Genomic DNA, 17,500 nt, shown 5'->3' with positions numbered 1-17,500 from the left:
ACATGTGACATGGTAAATGATTACGCATCACTGGCATGAAGAGACAACATGCAACTCCAAACACGGAAATAGCCTATATGTTGCATGCATCGTAGCCTACAACAGCTTGTATAGAGAACACGCGCCAGTGTAAGCTCAGAAACGAGTAGGCAATGACAACAATGTGAAAATCTAGACCCTGCCTGCGCATCCACACACCTAGCGTAGCCAGAACGTCCACGGCCGCTAGCACAGACAAAAACAAGACTGCTCCTCCAACACGTTGTAACCTCGGCACATTTGTTTGTACATTCCCAGGAACGCAGATAAGAGATGGAACATAATTGAACATCGTTCTGTGAGCTACTTACGTTGTTCCGCAGGTCTTGCAGGGCTACACTCATCGTGCAGAGGGCAGCAGGCATCGGCGTACGGGCTACTCTACCTCTGCATGAAAGTGCACTGACCAGCTCCCGGAGCCATCTCTCGCACACAAACCCTGTCACAAAACAACAATAAATCCTGTCAGCGAGTCATAAAATTAGACATTTACACGTTTGGGTCAATAGGATATGGGCTACACGTCTCCGAAATGACAACTATGAGGAACCATTCATGCTACCTTCGCAGTGATAAAACGTTTTCAGCAACGAGCTAATCTGTGCATGATAGCAGAATTAGGCTGTTCGCCAGTGCCACGAAAACGCACGTCCTTTCTTGTTCTCCTTGAAGTCTGGCAGTGAGCGTGTAAAAACACAAGGATGATTGTGAGGAGATAACTATCTGCCTGCTGCCTCCCTCGTTATCTATAGCCTACCCCGCCTGCTCTTTCTCTCTTACCCTCTCTCCCTCCCTCTTTCTCTCTCTTTCTCTCTCACACACACAAACACACTGCTCGCCCTCCCGTTTCTTTCTGTAAACAGACAGTGGGATATAGCCTAAGTAAGACCACCTTTAGGGCGCATCAGGTGGGAGATGATTATAGTCTTAGTGTGGGTGAATCTTGATGTAAAATGTAACCTGTTATATTATATGAACCGAAAGCGAGCAATTCCCACGTCGATTATTGATCATGAATACGTCCGCTATATGATTTGTTCGCCATAGTTTTCTTGTCTCTCAGGTTTTATGATGTTGTGTTAGTTATTTCACCTTTCCTGTAAGGTAAAAAAAACTGAAAACTAGGCTAAATCTGTAACAGTCTCCAGTCCACTGCGCACAACATGGTCGGACTTTTTTAATGTAAACTAACACACAGCAAGGATGTGCCCCGCCCACTTGCATTGCTGCATCAGTCAAATATTGAAGTGGCCCGCAACCACTGGAGAGCGTCAAACTGGCCACGAACCAAGGCGTAATTGCATTGATTGGCTGTGGATCAAGGTACTGTCGCATCGACTGGCTGAGGACCCATGGGAGGATTCATTAATTGGCCCTTGAACGTTCGGTACCACTCAGCGCAGCGTGGACACAAGGTCCAGATGACCATGCCATTCTCAGCGACTTTACACCAATCCACTTGCACACACAGCAGCTCCGTGGAAGACTTCGCGCGCAACTATGATGACAGTTCTACATAAACTGGCGATGCTTTGTCGTGATTGTTTTAATCAAACACCTTATTTGTTTACAAAGTTACCTCAGCTACCATTGGTCAATGTGTCCTTGTATCCAATGCTGATTTCATGTCCCCTCAAAGAAGGCTAAAGAGTTTTATATTTATATAAGCACACACACTTATTTATGGATGACATTGCCAGTTCAACATTTTATAAAACACAAAGAATAATATATACACAATAATGTCCATAACATTAACTATTTAGTCATGCAAGTTATTCCCAATGGAGATCCAGGGACACACAGGCACAGGGCTCTGTGTGAGCCTTGCAGGGCCAGCTGCAGTCCTTGACCTTGCCAATGGATATAGGATTCTCACCTTGAACATGGCCTTGTCAAACACTTTTCATCCAGCTGCCTGGTTTTACCTTGGCATTCTGTGCACTGTTTGTTTGTTTAGAGACAGTATGGATGTGTGTGTTTATCTGTGCATGTGTGTGAGAGAGAAAGTGTGTGTGTGTGTGTGTGCGTGCGAGAGAGTGAGAGAGAGAGAAAAAGAGAAAGAGAGTGTCTGTGTGTGAGAGAGAAAGTGGATGTGTGTGTGTGTGTGTGTGTGTGTGTGTCTGTGTGTGTCTGTGAGTGTGTGTGTGTGTGTGGTGTGTGTGTGTGTGTGTGTCTGTGTGTGAGAGAGAAAGTGGATGTGTGTGTCTGTGTGTGTGTCTGTGTCTGTGTGTGTGTGTGTGTCTGTGTGTGAGAGAGAAAGTGGATGTGTGTGTGTCTGTGTGTGAGTGTGTGTCTGTGTGTGTGTCTGTGTGTGAGAGAGAAAGTGGATGTGTGTGTGTGTGTGTGTGTGTGTGTCTGTGTGTGTGTGTGTGTCTGTGTGTGTGTCTGTGTGTGAGAGAGAAAGTGGATGTGTGTGTCTGTGTGTGTGTGTGTGTGAGAGAGAAAGTGGATGTGTGTGTCTGTGTGTGTGTCTGTGTGTGTGTGTGTCTGTGTGTGAGAGAGAAAGTGGATGTGTGTGTCTGTGTGTGAGAGAGAAAGTGGATGTGTGTGTGTGTCTGTGTGTGTGTCTGTGTGTGAGAGAGAAAGTGGATGTGTGTGTCTGTGTGTGTGTCTGTGTGTGAGAGAGAAAGTGGATGTGTGTGTGTCTGTGTGTGTGTCTGTCTGTGAGAGAGAAAGTGGATGTGTGTGTGTCTGTGTGTGTGTCTGTGTGTGTGTGTGTGTGTGAGAGAAAGTGGATGTGTGTGTCTGTGTGTGTCTCTGTGTGTGTCTGTGTGTGAGAGAGAAAGTGGATGTGTGTGTCTGTGTGTTTGTCTGTGTGTGTGTCTGTTTGTGAGAGAGAAAGTGGATGTGTGTGTCTGTGTGTGTGTCTGTTTGTGAGAGAGAAAGTGGATGTGTGTGTCTGTGTGTGTGTCTGTGTGTGTGTCTGTTTGTGAAGAGAAAGTGGATGTGTGTGTCTGTGTGTGAGAGAGAAAGTGGATGTGTGTGTCTGTGTGTGTGTGTGTGTGTGTGTCTGTGTGTGAGAGAGAAAGTGGATGTGTGTGTCTGTGTGTGTGTCTGTGTGTGTGTCTGTGTGTGAGAGAGAAAGTGGATGTGTGTGTCTGTGTGTGTGTCTGTGTGTGTGTCTGTTTGTGAGAGAGAAAGTGGATGTGTGTGTCTGTTTGTGAGAGAGAAAGTGGATGTGTGTGTCTGTGTGTGTGTCTGTGTGTGAGTCTGTGTGTGAGAGAGAAAGTGTCTGTGTGTGTGTCTGTGTGTGAGTCTGTGTGTGAGAGAGAAAGTGTCTGTGTGTGTGTGTCTGTGTGTGAGTCTGTGTGTGAGAGAGAAAGTGTCTGTGTGTGTGTCTGTGTGTGTGTCTGTGTGTGAGAGAGAAAGTGGATGTGTGTGTGTGTGTGTGTGTGTGTGTGTGTCTGTGTGTGTGTCTGTGTGTGTGTCTGTGTGTGTGTGTGTGTGTGTGTGTGTCTGTGTGTGTGTCTGTGTGTGTGTGTCTGTGTGTGTGTGTCTCTGATTTTTAATATTTCCTCCTTTCTCCCTTTCCGCCAGAAATGGCCTTCTTTGCCTGAGACGCCTCCTTTTCTCTAGGAGCTTTTAAACGTGGGTGGGAGTGTCTGTTTTGCGTGGCTGTGTGGATTAACAGATGGATAGTTGTCTCTCGCTTCAGAAAGCTTTTTAAGCTCTGAGGGGGTCCCCCAGGACTGGGCCCTTTTGCAGACTCCCTGTGGCTAATGTGTCCACCCGGCCCCTAGGACTGGGCCCTTTTGCAGACTCCCTGTGGCTAATGTGTCCACTCGGCCCCTGGAGGTGCTCTGGCTCTGTCTGTCCTTCAAACATCTACCCGAAACCCAGCAGGGGTCAAGCGTAACCAATGGCTTAGATGGGCACCTCTATTCAAGCCTTTCGGGCTAGGCACGGAGCCTTCAGTTCCTCAGTCTTGCTTGTATCTTTTGATCTAGTCTCTTGTCGGTGATGCATTGTCTGCACTCTTGGTCTCTATGACTGACAAAGTACTGTATGTACTGTATATATAAATATATATATGTTAGGGAGAGAGAGAGATAGAGTGAGAGAGAGTTGTCATGGATGAATTTGAAACGGGTGTTTTGGTAGATGTGGGAAAGCGTGCAGTGAGAGAGAGCAGGAGAGCTTGCGACTGTGCAGCCTGGTGGACGGTCTGTGGTATGTGACCAAGGCAAGCCAGACCCGAGCAGTTTGTCCACCAGGAAAGAGCTGCGTCCATGCCAAGAGCCATGCAAGTAAATTGTTCCTCCGAGCCGAAGGAGCTTTCGGTTGCATGGGCGGCTCAATCAGTCTAACACAGACAGCGGCTTCAGTGGAGGGAAGCCAATCAGTTGACGCTGTTCCAGTAGGCTGCCTCTGGGTCAGTGTTTTTAAAACAGCACAAAGAGGGGAAGATTACCTGGGTTGTATCGCTCTTGCTCTTATTGTCTGGGCTCTGGAGCATAGAAGGGCACGCAGAAGCACACACACACACACACACACACACACACACAACACACACAAACACATAAACAGACATGCACACTCTCATTCACGAGCACACACTTGCACACATGCACACATACATTTCACAAACACACACACACACACACACACATATATTCACACACACACACACACACACACACACACACACAAAGAGATGCACACTCTCATACACAATTGCACACACACATACATAAAGACATGCACACTCTCATACACATGAGCACACACATGCATACACACATATTCACACACACTAACGCACATACATATTCACACACACACACACACACACAAACACATAAAGACATTCACATAAAGACATGCTCTCATACACACAAGCACACAGTTGAATGCATGCACACACATGTTCACACACACAACACAACACAACACAACACAAAGCGTTTCATCATTCTGAGCACCTTCCACTGCAGCCATGCTGCTTTCACGTTCCACGGTGGTCATACCATGTGATGGAGCTGAGGCGTTGTCATAGTATTTCCATGGCAACTATCTCCAGCCGTTTGGAGAGGCTGATGATGGAATGAGGATGAGGATAGATGGATGAGAGGACGAGCGAAGGGGGAGAGAGGGAGAGGGAGGAGAGGAGGAGAGGAGGAGGAAAAAAGTAGAGGGAGGACAGAGAGACAGAGAGAGGAGGAGAGGTGGAGAGGGAGAGGAGGAGAGGAGGAGGAGAGGAAGAGGGAGAGGGAGGAGGAGAGGGAGGAGAGGAGGAGAAGAGGAGAGGGAAGAGAGGAGGAGAGGGGGAGGAGAGGAGGAGAGGGAGGAGGAGGAGGAAGAGGAGAGGAGAAGAGGAGAGGAGGAGGAGAGGGAGGAGAGAAGGAAGAGGAGGGGAGAGGGAGGAGAGGAAGAGAGAGGAGAGGAGGAGAGGGAGAGGAGGAGAGATGGAAGGGAGGATGAGGAAGAGGAGGAGAGGGAGAGGAGAGAAGGAGAGGGAGGACAGGAGAAGGGGAGAGGAGAGGAGAGGGAGGCTCCAGGGGATCTGTCGACTTATTGATCTCCTCCCTGCCCCCATCCCGAGTCCACCCTGTCAGCGTTCTAAATTTGCTATTCCTTTTCATGCTCCGCTCGCGCCACTCCCTGCCTGTACTTGTTGCATGCTGAGCCAGCGCTCAAAATAGACCCTCATTTTGCTAGCGCTGACTCCCAGCTACGTGTGTGTTTCTAATGTGCACTCTGCAATTATTCTGAGTAGGTCTCTCATTAAAGCATACATGCAGACTAGTTCCCCACAAGAGCCAGACCAGACTGGGAACTGAGGCAGTGCAACAGAAAAGATCTGATATCTTTAAAGGTGAGGATTCACTGTATTTTACTAGAACTGCAGAAGCAGCGAATATTGTATTTAAGAGCCCTGCTGCAAAAAAACTGCTAGAAACCAGCTTATGCTGGTAACTGGCTTTAGCTGGTCTTTGCTGGGTTTCTTCCAGCTCTTGCTGGTCTTTGCTGGTGTAGCTGGTTGGGCCACCAGGTGGAATTATCAACATAAGCTGGCATGGCCAGTTAAACAAGCAATGTAAGACCAACAACACCAGCTAAAAGGACAGGCCTTGAGTTGGTATGACAAGTTAAACCAGCTAGACCAGCAAAACTCTTGCGAGAACATTCCTTCTGGTGTTCAACCGTCATAGGGTGGTCAAAAAAGCTGGTTAACCAACAAACCACCTTAAGCTGGTCAGGCTGTTTTTTTTTTTAGCAGGGAGGTGAGGTAGAGAGGGACCTCTTTGCTACAGGGGTTCACTCAGAGGGATCTCTGAGCAGCAGTGTTAGTGACATTTGTTTAGGCTGGTGTAGACAGGCTTGTACTGTTCTCTGAAGCTCCCAGCCAATTCAATTCCGTTTATGAAGTCCCAGTAACTACTACAAGTGTCAGAGAACTCCAGAGTGCCGAGCCTGAATACCCATGAAGCACTACAGAGTGCCAAACCCATGAAGCAACCGCAAAGGAGATAGAGGCCAGAAAAGAACCCTTCCACTTGTGGCCAGCCAGGCACAGAGATGGAGAGGAGAACATGTACATTTATCCTGCATTAGGATAAAGTGAGAACGATTATAAAAGATAACACTTTACTTGACAGTATCGACATAAGAGTGACATGACACTGTCATGACACATGAACCCTAACCCTAATCCTTACCTCTAACCCTAATCCAAACCCTAACCCTAACTCTAACCCTAACCCTAACTTGTTATGACAAAAACTGAATGACACTTAATGAAAGAAGCGTTATGTCATAAACGTTTATGACTTGTTTATGACACATTCATGATAGTGTCATGTCACTCTTACAGTATGTCAATACTGTCAAGTAAAGTGTAACCAATGGGAATAATAAAATGACATAGCACACTCTTTGTGACAATGAGTATTTGCTCTACTACACTGTTGGTCCACACTGTGCTTCATGTCCACGTGCAGTATCATGGACAGACCCGATCTTGATTGAGGCGCTTCTTTGCGGTTTAGAAAAGGTCCAATCTTTGCCCTGGCCAGAATCCAAATGCCCAACCTCAGAAATCACGGGCCTGTCAATTATTCAGTCTGGGTGGCGAGGAGGACAGATGTATTATTAAACAGGCGTCTCACACACACAGCGCCGGACTCCACCTGAGCGCAACAAAATAAAGTGAGGCAAATAAAACATGCAGCAGGAGCAGCAGCAGTGGAGACAGCAGTAGTCGCTCCCCAGAGCCACCTGTCCAGCAGGCCGAGCTCACCTGGACATCCAGGTGACCCCACACCTGGTCAGCTCACCTGCATCTCTCGGCGCAATAACACCAATAACACCAATAACACCGCACATCCATAACCCTATGCCTTACACTCAGTTTGCAGTTTGAGTAAAAGTCCTGCATTAGATAGATAGATAGATACTTTATTGATCCCCAAGGGGAAATTCAGGGGGTCTCAGTAGCATACAGACATCACACACAACATGCAGAAATGGTAAATATAAGTATAAGTATAAACATATAACCAAACTCCACTGTACAATAGAGACAGTAGGAGATAAGAAAAACTAACAAAACTAAATACTAAATATACTATATAAATTAAATGCCAAAAATCCAGTGTGCTTGAGGGTGATCAAGCATGAGACGCTTGTAGTGACAGGGCCTGTAGTTCTGTGTGCATGGTGAGGCATTACCACTAATTTAAACTAAAGCTGCTGGTTCTAATTAGCGTAACTCCTCAGCCAGGTATATCAGATAATTTGAGTGATCACCTGTATTAGGTACACAGGTACCAACACATTTGAGTGATATCCAAATAATGATTTGTTAAGCGTGTTTACTGTGTTTGCTGTGATACTATGATGTGTAGTGTGTTTACTGTGTTTGCTGTGATACTGTAGCACATGTGATGTGAAGTGTGTTTGCTATGTTTGCTATGATACTGTGATGTGAAGTGTGTTTACTGTGATACTGTGATGTGAAGTGTGTTTACTGTGATACTGTAGCACGTGTAATGTGAAGTGTGTTTACTGTGATACTGTGATGTTAAGTGTGTTTGCTGTGATACTGTGATGTTAAGTGTGTTTACTGTGTTTGCTGTGATACTGTGATGTTAAGTGTGTTTACTGTGTTTGCTGTGATACTGTGATGTGAAGTGTGTTTGCTGTGATACTGTGATGTGAAGTGTGTTTGTTGTGATACTGTGATGTTAAGTGTATTTACTGTGATACTGTGATGTGAAGTGTGTTTGCTGTGTTTGCTGTGATACTGCAGCATGTGTGATGTAAAGTGTGTTTACTGTGTTTGCTGTGATACTGTGATGTGAAGTGTGTTTGCTGTGATACTGTGATGTGAAGTGTGTTTACTGTGTTTGCTGTGATACTGTAGCATGTGTGATGTGAAGTGTGTTTGCTGTGTTTGCTGTGATACTGTAGCATGTGTGATGTTAAGTGTGTTTGCTGTGTTTGCTGTGATACTGTAGCATGTGTGATGTAAAGTGTGTTTGCTGTGTTTGCTGTGATACTGTGATGTGAAGTGTGTTTACTGTGTTTGCTGTGATATTGTGATGTGAAGTGTGTTTGCTATGATACTGTGATGTGAAGTGTGTTTGCTATGATACTGTGATGTGAAGTGTGTTTACTGTGTTTGCTGTGATACTGTAGCACTGTGACACTGTAGCATGTGTGATGTGAAGTGTGTTTGCTGTGTTTGCTGTGATACTGTAGCACGTGTGATGTTAAGTGTGTTTGCTGTGATACTGTAGTATGTGTGATGTGAAGTGTGTTTGCTGTGATACTGTAATACTTGTTGTGAGGCAGTTAAGGCGGAGCCCCAGCTGCGCTTGCGGCTGTGTGGGCGGGGCTTGAGGATGGACTGTGTAAGTAAGTATAAGTATATATACTCTTTTGATCCCGTGAGGGAAATTTGGTCTCTGTATTTATCCCAATCCATGAATTAGTGAAACACACTCAGCACACAGTGTACACACAGTGAGGTGAAGCACACACTAATCCCGGGCGCAGTGAGCTGCCTGCATCAAACAATGGCTTTCGAGAGCAGTGAGGGGTTAGGTGCTTTGCTCAAGGGCACTTCAGCCGTGCCTACTGGTCGGGGTTCGAACCGACAACCCTTCGGTTACAGGTTACAAGTGCTAACCAGTAGGCCACGGCTGCCCTGTGTAACGTGTGGGCGGGGCTTGAGGATGGACTGTGTAACGTGTGGGCGGGGCTTGAGAATGGACTGTGTAATGTGTGGGCGGGGCTTGAGGATGGACTGTGTCGTGTGTGGGCGGGGCTTGAGGATGGACCGTGTAATGTATGGGCGGGGCTTGAGGATAGACTGTGTAACGTGTGGGCGGGGCTTGAGGATGGACTGTGTAATGCGTGTTAACTCTGTTTAGATTTGCTAACATGCAGCGCCGGTGAGATGGACATGTTCACATGATGGGTGTGGACTTATGACCAGCGCAAAAGGCCATCCTACTGTTACACAACCACACACACCAGCTGCATTTATGAGTGTGTGCTGTGTTCTATGAGATCGTACGCATGATTCACCATTATCACAGACATCTCATCTGTCATGGGGATTATTACGTAACATATAGGCCTACTGTAAAATAAACACATTTGTCCTGGTTTGCTGCTATTGATATACAAACACCGCCATCTGGTGGCCAAAGTATGAAGCTCATGTAATGGTTAAAAAGACAGTTCTGTTGAAATATTATTGTTACAGTAATAAGCTTCATTAGAAGTAGATGTTCACTGTCCAAGATCAGTTTAAAAGATAAAATTGTTTCTGGTTTGTGTTTTGTCAAGTAGGCGGTGGACTACTACATTATTCATTCTTATGTTATTGAGATGAGATCTTATCTTGACATCACCTAGTCCAGTGTACACAGCATGCTAATATTACAGTATATAACATGCATGTTGTCAAGTGATCGATGCCTTTTTCCAAGAGACCCTCCAGTGGTGCATTATTGAGAAGGTGTCTGCTATAGGGAGTCAGGAAGCCTTCGGTCTCTGCATGCTACGCTGTTGCTATGATATGTCATCATAAACAGACACATCCGGAGCGCGCTGTGCACTGATGAGACGGCTCAGACGGAGGTATGCTAATCAGCATGCTCCTGTTCGCTTGTGTCTGGCAGCCATTGTTTGCCCACCATCCTTTGAGATAAGTGAATGCCACGTTTGTTTGGGTTTTATCTGATGTGAGCCATAAAGCAAGCTCATTTGTCAAGAAGATATAATTATTAGGCATTCAATTATTAGCTGAAAGACTGACCTCAGATCAATGGGGGAAATGGCAGTCATCAGACCAGCTGCATTAAAGCTCAAACAACATTCTGAAAGATCATTACAAAGTGTGATTGGAAGATTTGTCATAAGAGAAGGCGGGAGGAGACAGGTGCAGATGTATGAATGCGTATGATTACACATTCCCTCATTTCTATAAGATATCATTTCATGCAGGTGTCCACATCGTTGTTGCTTTCAAAAAGAAATTAAATGTGCCAAACTTTGTTGTGCACTTGTTAAAACTTTTAGGATATTTATTATTGCTCTAATAGAACAGTTGCACACATTTAGTTCTTATCATTGCAATGTCTGTCTTCTATCCTTTTCACCAGGCATCACTGCCAGCAAGCCATTTCTCTCCTCAGCAGTTTACTGCCCATGTGCATCAGGGTTCATATTTGAGCACATTATTCACACACAGATAAGAGATGCTTTCCCGCTCTGTTAAGACATCTGCCAGAGGAAGAGGAAGAATGCACACTGATTTCATGCACTTGGACACCTGCAGTACTGACACTGATTTCATGCACTTGGACACCTGCAGTACTGACACTGATTTCATGCACCTGCAGTACTGACACTGATTTCATGCACTTGGACACCTGCAGTACTGACACTGATTTCATACACTTGGACACCTGCAGTACTGACACTGATTTCATGCACCTGCAGTACTGACACTGTTTTTCATGCACTTGGACACCTGCAGTACTGACGCTGCTTTCATGCACCTGCAGTACTGAGACTGTATTTCATGCACTTGGACACATGCAGTACTGACGCTGATTTCATGCACCTGCAGTACTGATGCTGTTTTCATCAGTCTGTGTAATGATTCTGATTTTGATAATAAGATAAGACATTTTAATGATGCCAGAGAACACACATTACACTCATGTGATATGTCCTTTAAAGTATCATTACACTCATGTGATATGTCCTTCAAAGTATCATTACATTTATGTGATATGTCCTTCAAAGTATCATTACACTCATGTGATATGTCCTTCAAAGTATCATTACATTTATGTGATATGTCCTTCAAAGTATCATTACACTCATGTGATATGTCCTTCAAAGTACCATTACACTCATGTGATATGTCCTTCAAAGTACCATTACACTCATGTGATATGTCCTTTAAAGTATTATTGTAAAATGACTCATTTCACGCATCATCAGCTTACACCACATTTGTAGTATTATTAATATAGCAAAGAGCACAGAGATGATTTGAGGCTAGAGAGGCCTCAGCAGTGAATGCACAACTCTCTTCTTCTCTCATCATAACTGCCCTGAGAGTGGACAGACAGGCAAAGCTGACACCAGCCTGGCCTGACCACACAGCCTGGGCCCTCAGAACACCAGTGTCTGTGAGGGAATGTCTGGACTCGGGTGCTAACTTCTCCTTCTTCAGCTGAGCTTGTCAGAGTAGGGTTCTTCTTGTAGGGTCATTCCACGTCAGTTCAACCAGGGCCCACGCATTTAGGTCTCAAAAAATTCTGAAAAAATTACCAGGTGTACCTATGTTACCCAGGAGACACACTGTAAAATTACTCTTATGTAAGATCAATACTTTCCAAGATACAGCCAGTTTTACAGGGGGAGGGGGTGTCGATTTTGTTTGGCCCTTTTTTTTTTGTCCAAAGTTCACAAGCCCACAGAGCAAGAACTAAACCATGTAGGAGGCTCAAATTTTGCATGCTGGTACATAAATAGGAATAGTATGTAGCAAAATCGTCACGTTTGGTCTGGATAATCCTGCATGGTCATAGCTGTCCCTCAAAGTTGATACAAAGTTTATTGGAGTTTTTGGCTGGGCTCTGTTTCACAAAAAAATCTTTGTATATGCCCACAAGGTGTTTGGGTGCTCTGAAAATGAGAACCAAAACGATTTTTTAGACTTGTAAAGTCTGCTGTTCAGACCCTGAAGGAATTTATTTTCTGTTCTGTCATTGTTTTTTGTGAGAGTGTTTCTACTTATCTCAGTAAGGAAAATAAATCAAGAGCCTATGTTGAGTACAAATATGTCTTCTGAAGGCTTAAACAGAGCCCAGCCAAAACTCCAATAAAATTTGTATCAACTTTGAGGGACAGCTATGGCCATGCAGGATTATCCAGACCAAACGGACGATTTTGCTACATACTATTCCTATTTATGTACCAGCATGCAAAAATTGAGCCTCCTACATGGTTTTAGTTCTTGGCGCTTGGGCTTGTGAACTTTGACAAAAAAGAGGCCGAACAAAATCGACACCCTCCTCCCCCTGTAAAACTGGCTGTATCTTGGAAAGTATTGATCTTACATAAGAGAATTTTACAGTGTGTCTCCTGGGTAAATAGGCACACCTAGTAATTTTTTCAGAATTTTTTGAGACCTAAGTGCGTGGGCCCTGGTTGAATTGACGTGGAATGACCCTGTAGTTTTGTTTCCAGAGTAGGGTTCTTCTTGTAGTTATGTTTCCAGAGTAGGGTTCTTCTTGTAGTTTTGTTTCCAGAGTAGGGCTCTTCTTGTAGTTTTGTTTCCACATTTTTAACCATTCAGAGCATTTCAACCAAAAACAGGGTTTCCTTATAGAAACACAAGATGGCTGTCTCAGCAAACAGGGGGGCAGTGATTCTACTGCTTGGAGAGGAAGGTCCGCCGCCTTACTACTACTGCTAAGGTCTGTTATGCATTGTGCAGTGGCCTCCGTTGATGACACACCATTGATTACGATAGTTCTGCTCAAAACTGATAAAAAAGTGAGATGGTTCACTAGATTAGCTTAATTAGATTTAAAGAATCATTAACAGAACCGGCTGAGATTTAAAGAATCATTAACAGAACCGGCTGAAAGACCCATTTCCTGTTGGTGGAGAAGGCTATGAGCGGAGGTTCTGGTTATAGTCCTAATCCTAATTCCAGTTCTTCAGAGTAAGTTCTGGTTCTGGTTCATCAGGCCTGCTGCTGGGTCTGTGGAGGCTGTGGCAGCCTGATGGGGTGCTTGTTGGCGCCGCGTTCGTGCCAGCACACGTCGATCAGCGGGTACACCTTCCCCTGCAGCTCAGCCTGGAACGAGTAGACTGGCCGCAGCTCATCGACTCCCTGCGTCGTAGAAGGTCAGCTCGCCCTTCTCGTAGTCCAGGAACACACCCACTGTCTCCAGGGGCTTAAGCGGCAGGATTCATCATTCACCGGCGGGCCTGCTCCTCGTGACGCCCTCACGGCACCCGATGAGCCACACGCCCGCCTCAGGGCTCTTGGGCAGCTTGGCCTTGCGTCCGGCCGTGCCCTTGATCAGGCCCAGACGCCACTTGGGCTTGGCACCTACACACACCTGGGGAAAATAGCTATATTCAAGAATATGCCAATCATCCTTATAATAGTATCCATATCATACTATTATGTTATAATAACTCATAAATAAATAATAAAATAAGGATAAAATAATAACAAATCAAATAAATAAATAAATAACAACAACTAAGATGGGCATTATAACTCCCTCCTTAGTTGAATTGGTGAATTGGACTCTTCCTGCCACAGCGGCGTCCCCACTCACCTCCCAGTAGCACTTGCTCAATGCCCACACACCTCCCAGTAGTGCTTGCCCGATGCCCACTCACCTCCCAGTAGTGCTTGCCCAATGCCCACTCACCTCCCAGTAGTGCTTGCTCACTCACCTCCCAGTAGTGCTTGCCCACTCACCTCCCAGTAGTGCTTGCCCAATGCCCACTCACCTCCCAGTAATGCTTGCCCATTCACCTCCCAGTAGCGCTTGCCCGATGCCCACTCACCTCCCAGTAGTGCTTGCCCAATGCCCACTCACCTCCTTGCCCAATGCCCACTCACCTCCCAGTAGTGCTTGCCCGATGCCCACTCACCTCCCAGTAGTGCTTGCCCACTCACCTCCCAGTAGTGCTTGCCCGATGCCCACTCACCTCCCAGTAGTGCTTGCCCAATGCCCACTCACCTCCCAGTAGTGCTTGCCCGATGCCCACTCACCTCCCAGTAGTGCTTGCCCGAGGAGAATCCGCGGCTGGCCAGCACGCAGTAGCTGTAGCTGAAGCGCTCGGGGTTGTTGGGCAGGCGGTTGAGCAGGGCGCTGCACTCCACCAGGGTCTGGTCAGAGCTCAGGTGCAGCATGGGGTGGGCCGTCAGGGCGTCCAGCTTCAGCGGAGCAGGGTCTGGGGGGGGAGAGCCATTATCTCTCCATTATCTCTAGAGTTCAACATGCGTTTACATTTCTTTTAGAAGACACTTTTATCCAAAGATATGAAAATGAGGAATAGCATTCAAGCGACAATGAAGATGAGACCTTAATATGGTAGTAATGTTCACTATGCCCTAGGGCTTAATATGGTAATAGTGTTCACTATGCCCTAGGGCTTAATATGGTAATAGTGTTCACTATGCCCTAGGGCTTAATATGGTAGTAGTGTTGACTATGGGACACATTGCACATTGCGTTCCCACTGCTGATTGAACTGTTCATTTGTAATGATAATGTTTATTGTTGTTGAACTGTTCATTTGTAATGATAATGTTAATTGTTGTTGAACTGTTCATTTGTAATGATAATGTTAATTGTTGTTGAACTGTTCATTTGTAATGATAATGTTTATTGTTGTTATTACAGATTGATTTGGACAGAAGCGTCTGCTAAGAACCATGGAGCTACTGTCTGCAGTCCAGACCAGCTCTGAGGCATCGGACTGAATGCATGTGACACACACACACACACACACACGTACTGGTACATACACACAAGGGCATGTCAGCGGGCCTGAATGCATACTGAGTGTGTACACACACAGTGGTGTCCAGTTATGACTGCAGAGGGCAGCGTGTGCACGGTGAGTCTCGGCTCCCCACACACACACACACACACATGCTATCTGCAGTGTGTGCACGGTGAGTCTCGGCTCCTTACCTGGCAGCACCCCACACACACACACACACACACACACAACATATCTGCAGCGTGTGCATGGTGAGTCTCGGCTCCTTACCTGGCAGCATCCCCCCACACACACACACACACACACGACATATCTGCAGCGTGTGCACGCGGTGAGTCTCGCTCCTTACCTGGCAGCACCCCACACACACACACAGGACATATCTGCAGCGTGTGCACGGTGAGTCTCGGCTCCTTACCTGGCAGCACCCCACACACACACACACACACACAACATATCTGCAGCGTGTGCACGGTGAGTCTCGGCTCCTTACCTGGCAGCACCCTCCTGTGTAGGCGCTTCCACACGGCCATCTTGATGTCATTGTGCTTGAAGCCGGGGTCAAAGTTGATGGAGCTGTAGCTCCTCTCCTCACGCTGTTGCCGCTGTTGGCCCTCTTTAAATCTGCCCACAGGAGACACACACGCATGTTTCATACGCACGCACACATACACACACACACACACACCTACACACTTTACACATGCACCGATACACACATGCATATACACACACACATAAAACACACAAGGACAAAACATACAAGGACAAACACACACATGTACATATGCACCCACACATGCATAGATACATACACATACACACACACACACACAAGAACACACACAGACACACACACACACACACACACACACACACACACACAAACACACAAGGACAAAGACATACGGTACACATATGCACACACACCCACACATGCACACCCACCCAGCACATGCAATATTCATGCGTATCATGCTGCAGTTTCTAATCTGGTCCGCAACAGGGGACGCAGTGGCCCTCCGCCAGTGGCCTTGAATATCCACACACACTACTGCGCCTCCTGCCACACACACTACTGCGCACACACACACTACTGTGCCTCCTGCCACACACACTACTGCGCACACACACACTACTGCACCTCCTGCCAACTCCATTATGCTTTAATGAACCCTAAATCCCGACACCGGACCGGGACTCACCTTGGAGCGATCGAGCCGTACTTCTGCAGAGAGGGGAGAACAACAACACACACATTTATCAAACCACGTACGCATCCTAATGAAACAACACACACATTTATCAAACCACGTACGCATCATAATGAAACAACACACACATTTATCAAACCACGTACGCATCATAATGAAACAGCATTTTGATTAGCAAACCACGTGTGCATCATAATGAAACAGCATTTTAATTTATCAAACCACGTGTGCATCATAATGAAACAGCATTTTAATTTATCAAACCACATGTGCATCATAATGAAACAGCATTTTCATTTATCAAACCACGTACGCATCGTAATGAAACAGCGTTTTCATTTATCGGATTGGGCTGGGATGCCAAAGCTCTGGCCCCAACCCAGCGGGCAGCAATACATCACTGCTCAGCTCTGGGCAAGGGTCTGGTAAAGACTCGGGTCCAGTGGGCTGAGGAGGGCACTGTGCTGCTGATAGCCTGTGCTGTTTCAGATCGACTGGGCTCAGGTCAGCTCCACTGGGTTTGTCCTTCCAGTAGGGGAACCAGAGAGGGTCAAAGCGGAGCTAGTAATCAAGGATCTTTGGGGGAACCTTTGTCAGATCAGGAAACAGGTCCCTCACCTAATCCCAGACGAATTGGGAATTTCCACATAAAAGCCGCGTTAGCGAGGGAAATGTTTGTCAAGTTTGTCTGGATCAATTTTGGGAGGTTCCAACTAGGAAATATCCGACTTCCGAGTTTTTCTGGGATGCAGCATAACAGTGTGTTTTTGTAGGTGTATGTTTCACATGCGCACTAAAGATAGTAATGAAGCATAAAGCTATGCTCTGATTGGCCTTAATAAGGCGCTACCAGTCTAAGGCCTAGTCCACACGTACCAAACCGATCTTTTTTTCCTCCGTCTTCCCTGGAACCGTATCAAGAATATTTTTTTAACGTCCAAACGGATCCATCTCAACCGCGACTCAACATGTTACTTCATACCCCAGGCCTATAGGTGGCACTGTGTCTTTTAGAAATTCACCAAAACTTGCGCGCTTTAAAACAGACCAGAATAGGCCCTACGGCGAATGGCTAGTGCAAGGGAAACCAGAATTGTTTGTGTGGACTGATGGTGAACTGTCAACTGTAGCCAACTGTAAAACTAATAAACTTTATTTTCACGGTTTTGTGAAGGGTGCAGTCCGTCCTTTATTTGGCTAAGCATGGAGTAGGCCTACTAATCACCTTTACTTTC

The 17,500-nt window shown here is 46.1% G+C and overlaps 2 protein-coding genes across 2 annotated transcripts in view; both read right to left on the bottom strand.

Moving 5' to 3' along the window:
• Positions 1 to 836, bottom strand: part of ece2b (endothelin converting enzyme 2b) — an 82,400-nt gene extending 81,564 nt beyond the window's left edge. Inside the window, exons 1-2 of the mRNA XM_048265026.1 lie at positions 602 to 836; positions 351 to 478 (exon numbers count right to left, since the gene is read on the bottom strand). Coding sequence (XP_048120983.1) covers positions 351 to 404 — 54 coding nt within the window. The 5' untranslated portion in view covers positions 405 to 478; positions 602 to 836. The remainder of the gene's footprint in view (positions 1 to 350; positions 479 to 601) is intronic.
• An 11,915-nt stretch (positions 837 to 12,751) lies between these two features.
• LOC125308545 (E3 ubiquitin-protein ligase TRIM50-like) overlaps positions 12,752 to 17,500 on the bottom strand; it is an 11,916-nt gene continuing 7,167 nt past the window's right edge. Inside the window, 5 exon segments of the mRNA XM_048265108.1 lie at positions 12,752 to 13,409; positions 13,411 to 13,646; positions 14,315 to 14,496; positions 15,545 to 15,675; positions 16,257 to 16,279. Coding sequence (XP_048121065.1) covers positions 13,265 to 13,409; positions 13,411 to 13,646; positions 14,315 to 14,496; positions 15,545 to 15,675; positions 16,257 to 16,279 — 717 coding nt within the window. The 3' untranslated portion in view covers positions 12,752 to 13,264.

This window comes from Alosa alosa, chromosome 15 (assembly GCF_017589495.1).
Source record: "Alosa alosa isolate M-15738 ecotype Scorff River chromosome 15, AALO_Geno_1.1, whole genome shotgun sequence".
Classification (NCBI taxonomy): Eukaryota; Metazoa; Chordata; class Actinopteri; order Clupeiformes; family Clupeidae; genus Alosa; species Alosa alosa.
The sequence above is the reverse complement of the archived record's forward strand: the minus strand, read 5'-3'. Positions and strand labels throughout refer to the sequence as shown.